Consider the following 21,046-nt stretch of genomic DNA (forward strand, 5'->3'; position numbering starts at 1 on the left):
CAGGCAGGGCTAGACGTTCTCCATCCCCACAGTGGGGCCAGAGCCCTGCAGCGTGCAAGCCTCTCTGTCCCCAAGGCCAATATGGCCAGAGCTCGACAGAGGCCTGGCTACCGCTACCCAACAGCAGCAAGGTTTTCAGAAATGTTTTTATTTGTGAATAGGAAGTGACCATTTCCTCTGCTCCCTCATGCCCCTCACTGAACTCTGCTCGAGACCAAGTCAGTCTGATTCCTTTACCTCCCAAACAACGGACTGGAGCAGAGGGTTCTCGGGACTGCCCGGAAGGCAAAGGCCCAGCTCTGCAAACCCCGTGGGAGTGGCGGCCGCGAGAGCGCAGCCTTGCCTTTCCCTCACCCGCGCTTCCTGCGTGCTGCACCTGAGGGAGCTCTCCAGCTGCCTCCCTCACATCAGGAAGGCAGTGTCCAGTAAAGAAACAGACCACTCTACATTTCACCTGTAATTGAATACGAAAATCATTGACAAAATATTTTCTGCAATCTCGGGCGGGGGCAAGACAGCCGGACTGGCACTCAGCAGGCCTGGCTTCTCATCTCAACTCTCCTAGCGACTGGCTGCTGGCCTTGGGAAAGTCACCAACTTCTCTGGGGTGCTGCTTCTAATAGGAGATTGGACAAAATGGTCTTCGTCTTCACTTTGTTTCCTAGGTCCGACATTCTGGGATTTTACGAAAGGTTCTACATTTTAGAGTTGAACATTATCCTCCTTCCCCCGTCTGAATGTCATTCGTTTATTCTTGAGAACATAATGCGTCACCAGTCAATGATACTTGGCAGCATTTGTCACATGCTAGGAAGATTTTCTTCCTCATTAGAGACTGCTGGAGTCTTAGGGTAGTCTGGAATGTGCCGTGGTGGGTGCTAGGTGTAAAAGTGCAAAGTTAACACAGGACTCCAAACATCATACAAAGAGCAGGCCCTTTTGCTGGTAACTCGGCAGTTGGTCTTCATTTTTTCTGGCTGTCCTTTTTTGCAATGTGTTGGTGACACTAACCCAGAAGTATGTAGGAAAACAGAGAAACAAGAAGTCCAGGTTACTTCCCCAGTATCAGTGGTCAACCATCTGCATGAAGAAAGCTGGGGCCACCTAGGTCCCTTACAACTGAATGTCCTTTACTGAAGAGGCCTGGGGGCAGAGTGGACTTGAGGCCACCCGGCCTGGACTGAATCTCTACTCTGCCCAGTTAACCATGTGAACCTCAGCAAGTTGACTAACCTCAAATTCCTCATCTGTAAAATGAAGATAATAGTGCCTACCTCACAGGGTTGTTATATGGATTCAGTGAGTTAATCCAGAACACTTAGAACACTATCTGGTACACTCTATGCAATATCTATGTCAGATGCTGTTATTATTACTTGAGCAAACATCATTACTAGAAATCTGAACTCATTCCTGACGTCTGTGAGTAAGCATGAGAAGGCAGGCATCCTCTTATTGCTGTTTCTGGATGACTTCTTTCCAAGGGCAGACCACAGCTTAGTCCAGCTCACCACGTTTCCCTGCATTTCCAGGGCCTCCACCCAGCAACCTCCTTGGGACAGGGAGCTTCTCACCCCTGCAGGGGAGGCTCAGGATCCTAGTCCCTTCACGCGCACTGCTGGGGCTTCCCCCTGAAGCTCAGGACCACCAGATTCTTTCCCTGCTGTCACTGCTGACCTCTGCAGTCTCTCCACCACCAGGAATCTACTCCCTTTTCCTCTCTCCCTCTGTGTTGCCAGGGCCAGAGCTAAAGGCAACATAGGGGAAGTTTCCACTACAGCTCCATCCTCTCTTGGGTATCTGGGCTGGAACTCACAGCATCTTCTCCTGCTCACGACCTTATCTACAAACGGTGGCTGGACTCCCTTGAGCACCAGTCTTAAGGTTCAGCCTCCCAGGTAGACAAGTCTGTTCAACCTCCCTGTAAAGCAGAAAGTCCACAGGGGCACCATTTACCAGTGTGTTGGCCCGGGATCTTTCCACGCACAACTAGAGACCCTGTAATGTCAAAACCAATCTCGGGAAGCAATGGCAGTGTGTAGTTTCTTGGATGCCATCCTTGGCCTCTGAGCCAAAATAGTGTTGTTCCTCAGACCAGGAGTAAGAAATACAAACAAGAGACTCAACCAGCAATGGTCACAAGCACCAATCAACGGCCACTGCAGGACTCCCAAGGCAAAGCCCCACATGGGTATTTTTTTCCACCCCCAGGAATCCTCACCACCATTGTGAACATCCTCCAAAGCACGCACTTACAGTCACCTGCACGTGGTGTTTGCTTGGAGACTAGCCAAAGCACCCCTTACAAGCAATGACCTCTGCCTTCTAGGAAACGGCAAAGGCAGATGCATATAAAATTCAGCAATACATATGTTTTCCCAACAAAATTTAGGATTGGTACTTCCTGGATCTATCTGAAGTGCTCTTTAACTAGGGTAAGCCAATGACGTATGTGTGCATGTGTGTGTCCGTGTGTGTGTGTGTGCATACACTTGGACTTGTGTGTGGTAGACGGTGAGGACAGGTGGTTTCAGGGTTGTGACCAAGTGTGCACTAATACAGAATAAGGGTGAATATAATGGGTGTGTGTAGGCCCATAGTGGGCTAGTGTGATTCTCCCTGGATGTAAATAAAACAAGATCTGCTGGACAGACCTGGGCTCATCTGGCTCACATTCCATGCCCACAAATAACTTTACAAGCAAATCTCAGGGTAATAGCTATGGGTCTTTTTTCAAGTATACAATGAGATTTAAGTATAAATGAAGAACTTGATAAGCCTGCTGAAATATGATTTGATCTTTATCTATTACACATAACACAGATGCACTGTCTTAGCTAAATGAGAAATGGAATAGACATCTATTTCTCACCCTTATTTACCAAGTACTTAGTCAGAAACAGGCAAAGTAACATTTCAGACTTATCACATTTCTGACTGATAAGTTAAAATGTTAACAACTGCATTGTTTAGACAGTGCCTTATCTGGAGGTGTCAGGTCTGTCCCATCACGGGCATTGCTGCCGTCCTGGCCTCAGCCTTCTCCCCATCCCCACAGATTCCTCTGCTCTACTTCTGCATAGTGTTTTATTGTTGTCAAGGTCACATGACCACCAGACAACAAAGCTGGGGTTATAATATAAGTGGTAAACCCCTAGCCTACTGCTCTTACTGCTCTTTTCTCTGTACCACTCTACATTTAGCAGAGGATTCAGTGCAAAAGTAATTAATAAGCTAGTTGCTATCAGGTCTTAACCCAGAAGTGACTTGATTTTCAAGAGTCTATCTCTGAGGACGGATGGACATCCAAAACTAGGAGCAGAGTGAAAGCAAAGGTGGGATATAGGGGCCCCAAGAAGATGAGTGTTTGCAAATTCCAATGTCAAAACCATGGTATGTGCCCAGTCCCGCCTGGACACCTTTTTCCCTCACTAGGCTGCTCTCTGGCTAAAACCTAATGCAGCTCCTACCAACCAGGCACCCAGAACCCAGTCCAGTCTTAAGACTCTGGCCAGTTGGGAGCCAGTGGACTTCTGGCCTTGAGAAAGACCTTGGTTCTGAGTGGTGGAGAGTCCAGGGTCCCACAGGACTGGGCCACACTTGGAGACTCAGGGTCTAGAAATCTCCTCGTTCTCATCAGACCTCCCAGTTACTGCACCCAAGTCTCCTTAAGACTGACTGTGAGAACCCTATGGACATAGCTGCATCCTGAAAACCCACTCAGCTCCTGTGGACCTTTGGTTTCTACATAAGAACACACACTCTGAGGAATTCCTCTGGCCACAATGCACCAGGACTTCAGCCTCAGTATGGCCTGGGACCTGGTGTCTTCTCCCCGCGTTAGTTGGCTCCCTCCAGTCAGATACGTCTGTTTGCCCACCCAGTCTGTGGCCTTTTCCCACAATGAGGCCCTTGGCTTGTTTCAGCCCCGACAGTTTGGCAGAATGTCCAAACTTATCTTACAAGGGACACTGATCTAAACAATGCTACCTCATTCAGGCACCCCAGCCCTCAGAGGGTACAACTCTGATGCCTTTATTTCCCCCCTCCTTAATGCCTTCTTTTTTAAACAGGACGTCCCTGTAAGAAGCTTCCTAGCCTTTAAAACACTCACATTAAAAATAGAGCAACACTTTATTATTTATTATCAAGGACTCACAGTGTTTCCTAATTTTCAGCTCCAACGTCTGCTGCCCAGACACAATCTTTTTGCCATCTGTGTCAGGTTAGTTATAAAGCACTGTTATTATTCTGGGCTACACAAAGTTGGCCCGACCTACTCGAATACAAGAAATTTTGTGGATTGATTCAGTTATTCTGTTCATATAAACAGATCCAGTTGTACAGCTGTTTCTGATTAGCCAGTGTACTGCTGGAGCTACATATAAATAATTGTATAATGCACTCAGCAACTACAAGGACAGGAGCAATGGAATCTAGTCTCACCTCCCAGAAAAACAAGCAGGAGCACTAAGGGCAGGGGCTTTCAACCGCACTCCAGGTTTCAATTCCTATCTGCTGTGATTCACTTTTTCCTCTTGATGTAATTCAGCATCACTTATAACGAATGCTCTCAAAGAACATTTGTCTTCAGACTTCAGGATTCAAGAGGGAAACACAGTTAGCTGTTGCAAGCTTAAAACTCCTTTAAAATTCCCCAACTTCGTGTTTTGTAAGTTTCTGTTTTGCTCGTTAAAACATTTATATTTCCTAAGACAATTTCTTATATAATATAATTCAAAAAGAGAAATTGTAATCAAAAGGTCTGTATTTATTTTGTTATAAGCAGATATCAAGTGTTTTGTTTTATTTCAATACAAAACAACTAAGCTCCATGAGCTTAGGCTCATGTTTTCCTTCCCCAGTTTTAGAAGACAAACCATATGCATATCCACTTGAATAGTTCAAATGGGTAGAAATTAAAAAAAAAAAAAAAAAAAAAAAAAAAAGAAGTAAAGAAAGAGACAAGTACTCCCTAAAGAAATCATTTGAAACAAAACAGGAAAAAGAGATTAGAAAGTTTATACTTCTAAAATGAATTATGCTGGCAAGGATATGGGGAAACAGATAGTCAAACAGTTTTAATAGGACTGTGAATTACTACAACTTTTGGAAAGTAACACCACTTTAGGGACTCTCATAGAAATCAAAGCTTCCGTATGTTAGTACATTCTGAACACACAGATGTTCAGGGAAGAACTGTTCTAATACCACAAAGCTTGAAACAATCTGAATGGTTAAATTATGGAATATTAATCCTCTATAATATAAATAACTTTTTATAATTTGGAAAGAATGTCTATGATGTTTTGTTATGTTAAAAAAATCTTGTGGGTATCAAAAAAGATATCTTCACCCCCATGTTTATTGTAGCATTATTTACAATAGCCAAGATAAGAAAACAATCTAAGAGTTAGAAAACAATCTAACAATCAGTGGACAAATGGATATAGAAAATATGACACACACACAATGGAATATTATTATTCAGCCAAGAGAAAGAAGGAAATCCTGCCATTTGTTACAACATGGCCACTCATCTTGAGAGCATTATGCTAAATGAAATAAGAGAAAAAAGACAAATACTGTATGATCTCACATATGTGGAATCTAAAAAAGCTGAACTTGTAGAAACAGAGAGTGAATGGTGGTTACCAGGGGCTGGAGAGAGGGGCAGTAGGAGAACCGGGAAGGTGATGGTCAAAGAGTACAAATTTGCAGTTAGAAGATGAGTAAGTTCCAGGGACCTAATGCACAGTACTGTGATTATAGTTAACAATGCTGTTTTATGTACTTGAAAGTTGCTAAGAGACCAGATCTTAAATGTTCTCATCACTAAAAAGAAGTATTTATATGACATAATAGACTGTTAGCTGACCTATGGTGGTAACACATTAACAAAACGTAAGTGTATCACATCAACATGTTGCAAACTTAATTTTTTTTTCTATTTATCTATTTTTTAATTTTTTTCCTTGGGGGCGTAGGTAATTAGGTTTACTTATTTATTTTATTTTTAGAGGAGGTACTGGGGATTGAACCCAGGACCCTGTGTATGCTAAGCATGTGCTCTACCACTTGAGCTATACCCTCCTCCAACATGTTGTATACTTTAAATTTACACAATGTTATATGTCAATTTTGTCTGTCTCAATAAAAAAAAAAAAATCACATAGGCTAATGTGTATGTTTGTATCTCTAACAAAAAAAAAATGTGTATGTGCATATATATTTGTAGAGCTTTATAAGCAAGCAAAGAGAAAGGTGAGTACAACCTGAACTGATAATACTGATTACCTTGAGTAGTTAGATATTTGGGGGGGGGGGTGGAGTTAATTAGGTTTATTTCTTTATTTTATTATTATTTTTTTAATGGAGGCACTGGAATTGAACCAGGACCTCGTGCATGCTAGCACACACTCTACCGCTGAGCTGTACCCTCCCTCCTTGAGTGGTTAGAATTGAGAGAGGAGAAAAATTATTAACTTTTCCTTTGTATACTTCTGTCTTTTTTGTCTTATTTATATCAAGCACATAATATTTTTGTAATCTGAACAAAGTAAAAACTATAATTTACTGTTTTAAAAGTGACAAAGCCACATTTTCAGCAAAAAACATGGAAGCAAAGACTGAATTACAAAGCCTGAGCACCTGGCCTGGTGGTTAACAAAAACCTCTTCCTGGCTCGTCAAAGAGACATGTTTCATCACAACAGAGCAGAGACGATGTATACAAAAATCTTGTGCAGAAAGGAATGTTATAGTAAAATAATACCGTAATACCTCCTGCACAGCCTTTAACCAATTGAGAACTGTTTTCTCTTTTTCTTCTCCCATTTCTTCATCAAAGAGAGACGTTTAATGGGGGGGCTACAATGTTTAATTAATAAATTTCTAGTTCCAATATCTTTTAAAAGTATCACACAAAGTAATCCCCAGTTCTAACAATGATCTAATTTTTGAAATTGTCTCAAACAATATGTGAGACTTTTTTTTTTTAAACAGTGCTAAAACTCTAGGGAAAAGAACAGTGTGGAATTTTACTCACAACACCTGAGATTATTTAAACTGACGCTCTGGGTTATTAAACCACGCATGGCAATCAAATTCTGGCTCTGATAGATAAAAAGGCACTGCTAAAGTAAACTAGTTTACAACTTTTTAAAAAGATTTTTTTAAAGCCTTCAACTACTTTGCCTTTGTTCAGGCCCTCAAAACTTGAATTAGAAATTTCAGTTCCATCTGAAATCTTGTCTTAGTGTCCCTCAGTCTGCTTCCTGGGACCTGGGAAAGATAACTGGTTTGGTCTTCTTTTATTCTCCCTCCCTCACCCCACTTCTCTCTCAATCCATCCCCGTGGTTCTTTTTTGGAAGTCCCTCTCGCAGCCCGTACATGTGCTGCTTATGGGACAGGAGCTGTTCAAGAACAGCCCATTTTTCTCCTCTTTTATCTCAGGCCATCTGTCTCCACTATTTAAATATCCATCCCCATAACACAAGACTATTGTGGTTAAGACACTGATCTCACTGTTTACATTTCTGGGGGACAAAAAGCTAGGGTATGTGTTTTCTCAAGATCTTCTCCAAGGTCTGAAGGTTCTCTGCTTTCAAAATCAATTCTGCCTGGTAGGGGGGAAGAAGGTGGGGAGTCTCAGAGTTTCCTGAAATATTATTTGATAATATGTTCAACACTTCAAAACTGCATCACTCTAAGATGTGGCCAGATTTCATTCTTGGTCCCTCCCAGACCTAAATTCTTCAGTCAATAGACATAATCCTTGGCACACATCTATAGAAAAACGCTTGGGAAGTTACAGAAATGTGCTAGGTGACACACAAGTGGTTGAAAAGCAAGAAATTGAACCAACTTCCCATCTGGTCTGTGTATGCCAACTAAAGGATTACACTGATGCTGTCACTGAATTGGTTGGTGTTTGACTTGACTCAAGGGACTAGTTGTCTGGGCATCATTAGCAAGAGCTAACAGGTGGGATGATGGTCATGTATGAACATAAACCGGCATATATATCCACCCTGACCAGAATGCTACACAGCTATTAAGAACACAGTAGCAATAGGTCCAAGAAATACTAGAAAAATCAGGCAAGCAAAATGCAAACAATATCCATGTAACACAGTCTCAAATATATGGGGTGGAGGAGGGAGAATAGAGGACTGTGATCAAACTGTGTTTAGCTGTTACAATGAAGTAAGGTGTACACACTGCATGCACAGGATTTAAAGTAATCAAGTATTGCTTATGAGAGAAAAAATACTTAAATAATGAAAACAGATACAGATGTGTATTGCCTATGTGAGAAAAAGAGAAAAGATATAAAATTAACTTCTATTTTAAGCTGTAATCCAGCCCAGGAAACTATTTGGCCCTCAATTTCCCATTTTATTCACCATTTCCTCCCTCCTGCAGACACCTCTGACCTGAGAGAACAATTTATCCTCCAAATACAAAGGAGTCTGTGGCAGTCTGGGGAGAGGCTAGTGTCCTTCAATTTTGCTTAAACTCCTTTTTCAGGTTGTGCATCACCTCTTAGTTCAAAGAAAAAGAGGGAAAATCCCTGGGTAGGAGAGTCGCAACCTTCACCAATGTGCATGTGAACCAGGCACAGGTGTTGGATTAGGAAATGCCACTTCTTAGGTCCCACTATAGCGAGTCCCACCTTCCCCAGAAGAACACAAAATCCCATTCCTTTATTATTAAGATCATTGTTATTGTTTAATTTGGAAGATATAATAATAAGCAGTGTTTAAAGACTATTATGTATACGATAAAAAGTAATGTCCTGCACGTATCATGGTGAAGGCCCACTCTTAGGGTGAAACTTGTTTCCCTGCATCTTCAGAAACCAACATCAAGATCCACTTTGCCTTCGTGAAAAATTCCCTCACCTCAAACCTCACAACCAGAGTGGCAGAGATAAACCGCCACTCAACAAACATTAACTGAGGGCTACTCTACAAGAACCTATCCTTTTTGAGAGAACAGCAAAAAAAAAAAAAGTGTAAGTTATTGCCTTGAAAGGGTTTACAATCTAATGAGGGAGAAAAAGCAAAGGCAAGTGACTCCAACACAGGACAGAGTGGATTCCCAGCCACAGGGGGTCCCAAACAAATAGCCACGGAATTAACTAAGAAGAGGGAGGAACCGGCTTCTGGAGAAGAGAGCGCTTCAGCTTTTCCTAAGAAACATATTTTTACAACCTGAACCATGTTCATCAATGCCACTAAACTAATGAAATTTGTAGGTGATCGTGTCTTCTGTTTATTTTCACTGTGTTCTTCTATTGAGTATTAACGAAGTCAATTATTTTGACTTCTCGCCAAGTATTGCAGCCTGACCTGAAGCCCGCAGTGCTGAGCAGGCTCCCCAGGAATCAGTCAACGTTTCCTGACCACCACCCACCACGAGAGAACACCAGAGCAGTGTTACTCCCACCCTGAGGCTTGGGTGCTTTACCTGTGACCAAAGCAGGTTGGCCTGGGGCTGGCAGTCCCCCTGGTCACCCGCACAAGGACGAGGGCCACTGTGTGACCACCACCATCACGTTACCCTGGCACTGCCTGGCACCAAATGGCCAGGAAAGTAGCAGGGCTTTTCTTTCCCACCCTTCATCTGCCCCGATCATCTCAGCAGAGTAGCTGGACCAGCTAAGCAGATACCTCAGGCTGGTAGCCCCCAATACCGACTTTCTCCTTGGTGACATTCCTCCTCCTCAACGTTAAGAGAAGACATGAAGTAATTAGTCTGAAACATTCAATAAACTATAGACAGCTGAGGGCTCATTATGTGGTTATTTTATACAAAAAGCAGTTCCTATGTTTAGGCTCCTTTTGTATTTCCACATGATAAGAGTGCACAAACTGACACTGACAATAATAATAACCCACAAATGCCAAGCAGAAGCACGGTCCTGGATAACCTGCTGTGATCCACATCCATGACTTCATCCGACTCTCACAACAACCTCTCAGGCAGAGGCAGCTGCTCTGATTTTAAAGATAAAGAGACAGAAGTCACAGAATATGTAAAAGACAGAACTGGGACTGGAGCAAGATTTGCCTGACCCCTTGGCAGATGCTTTAACCTCTAGGGAGCTCTGTAGGTGGCAGCAGGCCAGCATCACCTGGGGGCTTTCAACAACAGATTCCTGGGCCTCACCCCGGCCTTACAGAAGCAAGCCTTTATACGCTTCCAGTCACACTCATGGCTAACGACCAGCATACTTCAATACTCATTAAAGTTTGTTAGGCTGAATAGCATTACTCAACTAATTGAAGGTGTTCTGGGGAATTTGGTGAGCCTCAAGTTTTTATTGTTCCAAAGTATACAAGAAGCAGAGTTAATTATTTTGACCTAACCGTAATCTCTACAAGGTGAGGAACAATTGATAAATGTTGGGCTGGGCAATGGGGAAGTGTTCATTTTTCCCAGGGAGGCCAGGGAGGCAGAACCTGGACTGTTCCTCAATCGGAGCCATGAAGCTGGAACACAGTGTACAAGGGCCTATTAATCTGCCCATGCCTGGCACATGGTAGACACTTAATATGTTAGTTGGACAAAAGAGTGAAGGACTGGTTCCCTCCAGCTGGAAGTAATTTCACTCTCCTCTAAATTCCCTGCATTTGATCTGTACCATTTTTATCTTATTTACCACATTCTGCCTTGCTTTCCTGCTGTTTGAAACCATGTCTCATCTCTACCAGAAGGTAAGCGTTCAGGGGGAAACTCCATCTCCTTCTGAGCTAGGTCTCCCCTCCTACCCCTAGCACAGGGCACAGCAGTGATCCCTAACAGGGACCCTCAATGCTGTATGAGTATCTGGCTTGACTGGAAACCGTATATTTGGGTCCTGGTTATTCACCAGCATGAGCCTATCAAACCTTCCAGTACTGTAGCATAAATGTGGACTGCCAGGCGGCAGTGGCAGAGAGACCTCTGTATGAAAATCATTAAGAATTTGGTAGACCTTAAGGGAGGGCAGGCTTCAGGAAGATGACAACTCTGGGCAACAGAATCCCAAATATCAAATGCTTAAAAGTGATGGGATTACAACAACAACAACAACAACAACAACAACAACAAAAAACACTTTTGTTTAGTTCTGTTCTCCTCATGTGCATTGTAGAAACCATACATGTTCCTAAAATTACAACTGTAGTTAGGAACACCCTGAAATATCTAAGACAGTGACACAGACCCAGTAACAAATACTTCCCACAAAAGCGGGCTCATTGCTGGCCAGAGCAACAGAGACAGTATGTTTAAAAGGCAAGGCATACTGCCTTCTCTTCACTGCCCCTGTCCCCCTCCTTTAGCTTTTTACTGCTCTTGTGTCTTGATGCCACGCACTTCATGCTGTCTGGGTGGCCCGCTAACGTGTCGTGCTGTACTGCTTTCTGCTGTTTCACACGCCAGTATCCCACTTGATCCTCACATGGTGAGATGGAGAAAGAACAAAGGTTATTTACCCCATTTCTTGGATGATATCAGTAAGGCTCAAGTTGCACAATATACAACAAATGCCTAAGGGCACCAGAAAGTGATTGAACACATAGACAACGAAACTGGGGAAATGAACACACACATGAAAGAAGGCATCAATCTCTACAGCTGGAAGTAATCTCACTGCCTCTAAACATACCAGAATCTGATCTTACCTTGCTTACAAATCTTTCTGCTCTACATCACGCACACCTAAGAGTTTGTGCTGCTTAGGGAGCCAAAGTTATGGCAGAGGTTGGGTTTGGGTAGGTCCCAAGGAAGAAGATGTTATTAAAATGTTTAATAACATCTACAGAGTCTAGTCTGCACAATTCCACTCAACAGGTAATGAGATCCTATAGGTGGCTGAGGTTTTGGTCCCTAAGAAACTCAGCCTTGTGGGGATGACAGGCAGGTAAAGATACACAGCAAGAGTAGAAGGCAGTGTTGTGAGCACGGTAAAGAGGGATTAAGATGCAAATGCTGGTGGCCTATGCCGGGATCTCTCACCTCAAGAAGTCAAAAGGTATTTTATACAAACTGAAAACGAAAATTCTTTGGAGTTGTACTACCATTACAGAAAAAAAAAAAAAAGGCATTTTTGAGGAGGAAAAATAAGCCAACGACTCAAAATGAAGCTACCGTATTGTTTTGGAATTGCCTTGGGAAACGCAAAAGAAAATCCACCCAGGGCGGGACTCTGCCCAGGGGCTCCACGGCTGCACCGCCAGAAGTCTGGAAATACACGCGGCCAGCGATTGCGGGTGGGGTCCAGTAACTATCCCGGGGACAACAGTGACATGCAAGTTTCAGAAAAAGGGACCAAGTCCACCCAGTCACTGCTGACAGCTTGAGAGGCTTCCTGAAGAACTGAGATAAAGCGAGGAGCCCGTGGCCCAGGAAGGAATGTGTATTCCTCTAAGATTAAGCAGGACCAGAGGACCTAGCCAGGCTCGGTTCCTCAGACACACCCTTTGTTAATCTCAACGAGTTCAAGGTCTAACCACGAGTTGAAGATTTGGGTCACCCCGCCTGGGTCAGCTGGTTTCTCTTACCCTTGCAACTTTCTTTAACTTTTCTTCTTTAAAAAGAAAAATATGTTAACAGAAAAAAAATAAAGGGAGTGAGACTAAAGTGAAGCTGTCTGGAAAGTTCGGGAGAGGCCCCGGGAGAAAAGCGCTGACGGGGACTGGAAGTCCTCTAAGGTCATTGCACACATCTAATGCGCGCGTCTACACCGCCTGCAGCGCGAGCACCAGCCTGGGGCACCAGGCGGGAGGCGAATTTGGGAAGCCGAGTTGCAGGATGGGCACGATTCCCCAGCAAAGAAGGCGAGGCGGTTCCAGGGCAGGAACTGGACCCGGGAATGCCCAAAATTCCCAATCCGCCTGCGCTGGTGGGGAAAGACGCGGCCCCAGCATATCCAAGCGAAGCCCCTCTGCGGGTACCTACGGCAGGAGCGAGGCCAAGCCCCCCGGGCGGCCCCCGGCTCGGTGGATCCCAGCAGCGCGCCCAGCCCGGGAGGCGCCCGCATCCGGAGCCCCACGGTCCGCAGCCCTTTCCTCCCCCGTTCGCCGGCCGGCAGGACCCGCGAGCCGCCGGGCCCAGTCGCGCCCCACAGGAGACCGCGCATCCCGCCCCGGCCCGCAACGGACGCAGCCCCGACGTCCCCGCGGCCCCCGCCCGTGCCCACCCGGCGCCGAGCCGCGCTGCCGAGCCCCTCCGTCCAGCCCAGCCCCTCCCCGAGGTCCCCGGGGGCCGCGGGGCTCTCCACGGGCGCTGCCCTGAGTCCCCGGAACCCGGTCGCGCCCTCGGCGCCGGCAGCGGCGCGTCCCTTACCGCGCAGTGGCTCCGGGCAGCTCCAGGGCCCCGCGGCGCGCCGGGCATTTTTTTCTGGGAAACTTCTCCCCTGTCCGTAGGGCTGAGCCGGTCGGGCAGGAAAAGCATTCAGCGCCGGGAGGCTGCGACCATCCGGGAACTTCGCTGGGATGTAAACCCTCCCCCTCGGCTCCCCAGCCGCCCCCCCCCACCCCCACCCCGCGGCCCCGCCACATGTGGACGCGCCGCGAGGCCGCCGCCGGCCCTTAGCCCTTCCCTCTGTGCGCCGTGCCCGCGCTGCCGGGTGCTGGGGCTCTGTGCCCCGCGGCCTCTGGGCCCCCGAAGAGCGTGGCAGGAGTGGGACGGTAAGGATGCTGGGGCTGTTGTCACTCCGTCCCCCTCCCGTATGTTTGCAGAGGAACGGTAGCTGGAAGGGGTGTCCAACCGAGGGCCCTTTCCCCCTAAGACTGCAAGGTCTCCAGCTTCCTGATGCTGGGGCCCCAACCCAGAGGGAAAGCCTTTTCCTATCACCTTCTCCTCTCTTCTCAGAAGAGAAGGTGCAGCTTTGAGACACCTTTAACTGATGTTCATCTTAAAAATGAATTTTAAAATGGAGTGGCACCCACAGAGGCCTAAGGTCCACACACATCTGTCTCCCTGCCCACTGGATCACTGGGTGGGCACAGCAGAGCTGCTTTTCTTGCGGAAAGATGCCCGTTCCCCCCACCAACCGGCTGGGATTCTTTAAGTAGTTTTGCTACTAGCAGGAATGGATTTATCATCAGCCACCCACGTCCTCAAACACGGCAGCATCAACAGCAAACATTTGGAGAAAGCTGAGGCTCTACTCCATTGCCAGGGCTGTTACTGACCAGCTCTGAAAGCTGCCACCTCCAGGCTCTGAAGAAAAGTTAACACTTGCTAAGACGACACGGATGTTAGAATGTGTGCCTTTGAAAAGAACAAGTTATGATCAATATAATAACTATTTAATTATATTGTTAAAATACCAAGGCTGTGTATCCCCTTGAATAAAAGCAGAAAAGGTGGAATATGTGGACTTCGGAATTGATGTCCTAGACAGAGGAAGTGGTTCCCCCTTGACTTCAGACTGTCTGCTCCTATGCCAGTTCCCACGAGCACACTTGTACCTTGATGTGGTCTTAACAGATAAAATAATTCTGGGAAAGAGATTTAGTAACATGGGTAAACTTCCCAATGAGAAACTTTTGTCCCTAAATGTACCTGTCTTTTAAAGATTCATTATAAATCATAATTTCATCATTGGAAGCCTTCTTTTTCAACCATTTCTATAGTGATATGCATACGTTATGTTTTATATAAAATGAAGGCAAGTGGTTTCATATATCAGTATATTATTCCAGACTTGGAAAAAATCAGTAGCACTTATCGCAGTGTGTCATGAAAGTTAAGTCCAAGAGCTGCCTTGTATCAGCTTTCTAAGCCTCAATTTTTGCTTTAGTCAAATAGCGATAACAGTAGCTCTTACCTCTTAAGAGTGTTGTAAGGATTAAATGTGATAACCCCTCTAACAGTGAGCAGAGTAGTGGCACACAAGTAGAACAGGAATTTTTGTTTATCTTTAATTCCCCAAAGCCCTCTAGAGGTCTTGACAACTTTTAAGGAATTGATTAAATATTGGTTGGGATAAGAACTCCCTTGAGTTTACATCTTTTAAGAATTGATGTAAATTTTATATTAGCACACAGAAAAGAAAATTAGGAAGATAAAATACATGTCCCCTCCCATCATCTCATCAGTGGAAGCCAAAAATAAATGGTGTTCTGATTTGTCCACTGTTTTAAATCACCCATAAAGCCAGTGATCTGTTGTCCAGAGTGCCCTGGCTCACCCTCCTCAGACAACACTTCTCTCAATGAGCTCAAACCCTGAATAGTATTTTATCAGTGGTAATTTTCTAGTTTCAGTAAGTGGACTATGGTTATGTGAGATGTTAACATTTGGGGAAGCCCAGTGAAGGGTATATGGAAATATTTTTTTACTATTTTCACCATTTAGTTGTAAGTTTGATGTGATTTCAAGTTGAAAAAGTTAAATTTTTTAACTTAAAAAAGATCAAAACCTAAAATTCTCCAACAGATACCCTCTTCCCTTGGGCGAGGTCAAATTATACCTTAAAATGAAGATCCTGAATGAAGTTAGTAGCAGGCAAAGGTATACTAAACTTTTGCAGTCATGGACACTTTGATATGAGTGAATTAAGAAAAAATGGCTTCTTGAATGCTGCTTGAAGTCGAAGCTAGCCTAGAAATATAATGATCTTGGGAAAGGAGAAGGAAGGGAGGTAGAAGGACACTGAGATTGGCAAAATTAAGACAAATTTCTCAGAGCACAACATTATTAATTACATATACGTGTTTTCCATTTCATAGTTACCATTTTGGGACTCACCCTAACCTCTAAACTAGCCCTAAGGTGCCTTAGAACTTCCCCTCTAATACCAATTACTTCCTTATTGCAATTACTTAAATGCATATCTCCTCACCGCTCCCCATGTGAAGGAAAATGATTCACCACAGTATTCCCAGCACCTAGTACATTCTTGATACTCATTACCACTGGACACTTGTGTGCCAAGCACTAGGCTAGGTCCTTTTACATATAGTATCTCATATGCAAATTGGTGAAATAGATATTTGTTCCCATTTTAGAGACGAGGAAACTGTGACTTGAAGAGACTAGATGACCTGCCCAAGATCACTCAGCTTGTAAACATCAGAATCCAGATTATTTTAACATTAATACCCGTAGTCTGACTACTATGCATACCATCTCTTGACCTTATTTCTTGTATTTGCTCCACCTCTGAGCGTCTACCGATGTGAATGGCCTGAATTGACTAGCATCCAGCTTCCTTGGTGCCAAATAACAAAAGAAGAAAATATATTTATCTTTGAAGAGAACTGTTGGGGTTCAGGTAGATCAGGTTAAAGGCTCTATAGTAACAAGCAATTTGGGTTCTCCCTTCTGAATTAATGCAGGGAGAACATGGAATGCTATGTGGGACAAGAGTAGCAGGCTAGGTCAGAGAAAGCCACCGAGAATCAGGGTGTATGTGCGGAGAAAAGAGTCTGGTTGGTTGCTTTGCACCCATATATAATGGGTTTACCCATCTCCAGAACTGAAAAGACTGAGTTCTTGAGAGCCGAATATTTTCTTTATTTGTACCACACCTGATTCAAAAAAACCCTTTAGACAGTAGTAAGTGTAAAATATGATGAATTTAAATCTTAGTCTGGGCTATCAAATTTATTAAATGTTGGCAATCTTTATCATCTTCTTTCCTTATTAAAATATATATTCTCATTCTAAACCATCCTGGTATTCCATAAGCATAGGTAGAGAAGGCTAAAGACTCCTGCAATCCCATTCTCCAGTGATGGCCACTGTAAAAGTAGGATATATATTCTTCTCCATGTTTTTCCCTAAATATCTTTGTTCTTTTTTTAAAATCAACAAATATTTATGAAAGCCAAATAAATGGGACCATACTATGCATTTTCTTCTTTAATTTGCCTTTTTTTCCCTACTAAATAATCTATTGCATTGGTTTTCTGTTGCTATGTAACAAACTACCATAAATTTAGCAGCTTAAAACAACATCCATTTATTAGTTCATGGTTCTGTAGGTCAGAGGTCTGGACATGGCATGTTTGGGTGCCCTGTTTAAGGCATCACAGGCTGAAATCAAGGTTTCAGCCAGGCTGAGTACTTCTCTGCAGGTTTTGTGGAAAATCCCTTCTAAGCTCATTCAGGTCATTATGAGCATAATTAAGTTCCTTTTGATAGTAGGACAGGGGTACCCATTTCCGTGCTGGCTGTCACCAAGGGGCTGCTCTCAGCTCCTAGAGGCCACCTGCATTCCTCGCTATGTAGCCTCCTCCATCTTCAAAGCCACCAATGGAGAAATCTTCTCACACTGAATCCCTCTCACACTTCCAGTGTCTCTTGTCAGGAAAGGCTCAGCCCTTTTTAAAAGCTCAGCTGATTACGTTAGGGCCATCAAGCATAATCTATCTTAAACTCAACTCATTTGGGGCTTTAATTACATCTACAAAATCCCTTTATAGCAGTGTCTACATCAATGCCTAACTGAACAACTTAGAAAAAAAGTATGTGTACACCCAGGGGTAGAAATCTTGGGTCCATCCTAGAATACCACTTACTAAAGTCGTCTAGGTTTATCTTCCCATTTCCCTAAAGATAAATCTGCTTCATTCTTTTTAATAGCTACATAGTCTTTCACTATATGATGTATCATAATTAAACCAAATCCCCTATTAGTGGACATTTATGTTACTTCCAGTTATTTCCCTTTAAAGAATACACAATACATATTTGTGTTCTTAAATACTCATGCACCTATGTACATCCTAGGAAGTTAGTATCCTAGAAGTGGAATTGCGGAGCGGAAGTGTTTGCATCTTTTGATAGTTACTGTCAAATTGCTCTCCAAAATGTGAGTATCAGTTTATACTTCCAATGACAGTACACAAGAAATGGAATAGCTAATCCTTATAAACAATTCAATTCCCTTCATAGACTTTCATCAGACTTTCATCAGTATGATGAAAGAGTAAAGAGTAAATATTACTCTTATTACCATAAGAGTAATATTTAAGGGCATGGCCTCTCCATCAATTTGTCTTGGCTCTTTTATTTCCTAACTGCAAGACCTGGGGCAAGTGGCTCAGCCTTAGTTTCTGTGTCTCTAAAGTGAAGGTAATAATGGCACCTCTTTGTATTAGTTATCAGTGGCTGTGTAACAAATTACTTCAAAACTTAATGACTTAAAACAACACACATTTATTATCTCATCATTTCTATGGGTTAGGAATCTGGGTGAAGCTTAGCTGGGTGTTTTGGGCTTTGGGTCTCTCACAAGGTTGCAGGCAAAGTGCCAGCCAGGGCTGCAGTCATGTTAACGCTTGATTGGAGGAGGATTCAATTTCGAGTTCACTCACTGGCTGTTGGCTAAATATAACAGTTCATTGCCACATGAGTGTCTCCACAGGACAGCCCACACCATAGCAATGGTTTTCCCTCAGGGAGTGAGCAACAGGCAGCACCCAAGATGGAAGCCTTTTCTTGACCTAATCTTGAAGGTGACATCCCATTGCTCTGCCATATTCTGGTCAGTAGAAGCAAGTCACTAAATCCAGCCAACACTTAGGGTGAAGGTGTAATACCAGGATGTGAATTATCAGTAGGCAGGGGTCATTGGAGTCATCTTAGAGGCTACTGACCACTCTCCTCATGAAAGTGTTGTGGGGTTCAAATGAGTTAATGCTTGTAAAAGAATACACATGGTGTCTGAATCTTAGTAAGCACTCAAGAGAAGTTAATTATTATTACTGTCGTCATCATCATCATGATTACTCACACTCATTTTCCTATTTGACTCAGCATCACATCAAGAACCAAAAAGTGGCATTTACACCAAAGCTGCTGTTTGGACAGTATAGCAGGCAGTTCCCATCAGGAATCAGAAATCTTCTCATATGAGATAATTTTGGAAAGCTTAATAAAGGAATTGTTTACAAAGGTGCTTAGGAAAAGGAACGGGGCCGGCGCCATGCTCCAGGGCAGGAAAGCAGGGAACCTAGAGGGGACAGAGTGGCAGAGGGTGGTTTCAGCTCCAGGAGAAGGCTGCTGGTAAGAGCTGTGAACTTCAAAAGAAGAATGGCGCCAAGCCATGGTGACTCCAGGGTGAGACAGGAGGAAAAAATACCCTGACTTTACTCATCTCTTGCCAATGTCACTAGCATGTGAGCCCAGTCTGAGCCAGAGGACAAGGAAACCCACACAGGTCAGCCTCCCAGGGCCGGAGGGGCAAATGGAGAATAGCCAGCACAGGCAGGCACAGCTGTCCACTAACAGGATGTTTCCCAGGGACCTGACACCGTGGTCTCTTCACATAAAAGAGGAACTGAAAGGCAGCTAATCCTGAGTTCCCAGCCTAGGGGTCAGGGAGGGGTGGTGGCGGGAGCACAATTCCAGAGGAGTTTGATCCAACTGCTGGTTTCTGGTTCCCCTACAGAAACTTCCATCGGGACCAGTGAGGAGGGTACAAGGATTTAAACTCATAGCTGGCGGGTAGGTCCCCCCTGAGTAAGTGTCTCAGGAAGCTCACTTGGGCTGTAAGGTTTACTTATGTGGGGAATGGACTTAATAACATGAAAGGTATTTTTTTCCCCTCCAATTTGAAAAGATACATGCACCCCAATGTATACATCAGCACTATTTACAATAGCCAAGACATGGGAGCAACCTAAATGGCCACCAACAGATGACTGGATAAAGAAGATGTGGTATATATATCTATACAAAGGCATACTACTCAGCCATTAAAAAGCATGAAATAATGCCACTGGCAGCAACATAGATAGACCTAGAGATTATCATACTAAGTGAAATAAGTCAGACAGAGAAAGACAAATATCAAATATCATATGACATCACTTATATACAGAATCTAAAAAAATGAGACAAATGAACTTATTTACAAAACAGAAACAGACTCACAGACATAGAAAACAAACTTATGGTTACCAAGGGGAGGAGAGGAGGGATAAATTAGGAGTTTGGGATTAACAGATATGTAATACTGTATATAAAATAGATAAATAACAAAGTCCTGTGGTATAGCACAAGGAACTATACTCAATATCCTGTAATAACCTTTGATGAAAAGGAATATGTATATTCATATACATATGTGACTGAATCACTATACTGTACACTAGGAACTAACACAACATTGTAAATCAACTATACTTCAATAAGAAAAAAAGAAAGGCATTTGTTCTGACAGCTCTGATGAATCATTAAACCTTGCTTCGTTGGTCAGGTACCAGTGCAGGTGCCTGCTGAGACCTTAAGGGCCTCCAAAGGCAAAAGGTTTTCCAAACATTGTTCTCCCATAACAAGGATCTAGGCACCTAACTTCAGTGAAATAAGGTAGTGCAGTTGGAGGACCAGGGAGAAGTGGAACCGAACCCTAATACCGTAACTGGGAAATGGGGTGAGCTCCAGGACTCCAGGGTGGGGCTTTTTCTTCCCAGTCTCAGCACTCACTGGCCGTCCCCGGGGAAGCCAGGGTGGGCTGGAACAGTTGTTCTATGCTTTACACCTGTGGAAGTGGAGGATGCTCGAAGGGGGTAGGGAAGGCTGAATTTACTTGTTGAAGCAGATCGATATTTTTAAAAAATGCTTTATTGAAGATGCTGTTAAAATATGATTGATCTGGAAGGCAATGCTCTGAAAGGTGAGGAGGGCACTTGCTAAAATATCGCGAGAGTATTTTGAAGAATGAGAATATGTCAGGGACCCCATATGTCAGAGATCCAGGAGAGTGATGAACTCAACCTTCTGCAGTAGGGTATTTAAAATCACAAAAGTTAAATACATATAAAAATATAAAACATATCAAAAAAGCAGTACGAAAATTAGTAAACAGAATCTATGAGATGGGATTGACTCTGAAAAGCTGCAATTTCCAAAAATTTATTATCTGTGTTAAAGTATTTACAGATGTTACTAAACTTGAAACCTTTTAAAACTTCAAACGTATATACTCTCCTTTTTCAAAAAGGTAAGTGTTCTAAATTTGCTCCTCTTTTCTATGATGATAAATGGCTGTTAGCAGTGTGCTGCCTATTCAATTGTTTAGAAAAAAATAAGTTCT

At 43.6% G+C, this 21,046-nt stretch overlaps 2 protein-coding genes across 2 annotated transcripts in view; one reads left to right on the forward strand and one right to left on the reverse strand.

Annotated features, from left to right (window-relative positions):
- Positions 1–13,478, reverse strand: part of WIPF1 (WAS/WASL interacting protein family member 1) — a 117,200-nt gene extending 103,722 nt beyond the window's left edge. The window contains exon 1 of the mRNA XM_032479717.1: positions 13,339–13,478. The gene's annotated coding sequence lies outside the window, so the exon portion shown is untranslated. The remainder of the gene's footprint in view (positions 1–13,338) is intronic.
- Positions 7,867–14,339, forward strand: LOC116663523 (basic proline-rich protein-like). Its single transcript, XM_032479166.1, has 3 exons — positions 7,867–7,877; positions 11,911–13,682; positions 14,085–14,339. The coding sequence occupies exons 2-3, from the start codon at positions 12,722–12,724 to the stop codon at positions 14,186–14,188; spliced, it is 1,065 nt and encodes a 354-aa protein (XP_032335057.1). The 5' UTR covers positions 7,867–7,877; positions 11,911–12,721; the 3' UTR covers positions 14,189–14,339.
- Positions 14,340–21,046: the final 6,707 nt, after the last annotated feature.

Source organism: Camelus ferus, chromosome 5 (genome assembly GCF_009834535.1).
Source record: "Camelus ferus isolate YT-003-E chromosome 5, BCGSAC_Cfer_1.0, whole genome shotgun sequence".
In the NCBI taxonomy this organism is placed as follows: Eukaryota; Metazoa; Chordata; class Mammalia; order Artiodactyla; family Camelidae; genus Camelus; species Camelus ferus.

Excerpts from the sequence above, each read along its gene's own strand:
- LOC116663523 (XM_032479166.1), top strand. The coding sequence starts at position 12,722 with ATGCGCGCGTCTACACCGCCTGCAGCGCGAGCACCAGCCTGGGGCACC. Across the intron at positions 13,683-14,084 it reads AGCGTGGCAGGAGTGGGACG|GAATGGATTTATCATCAGCC; the intron begins GTAAGGATGCTG and ends TGCTACTAGCAG.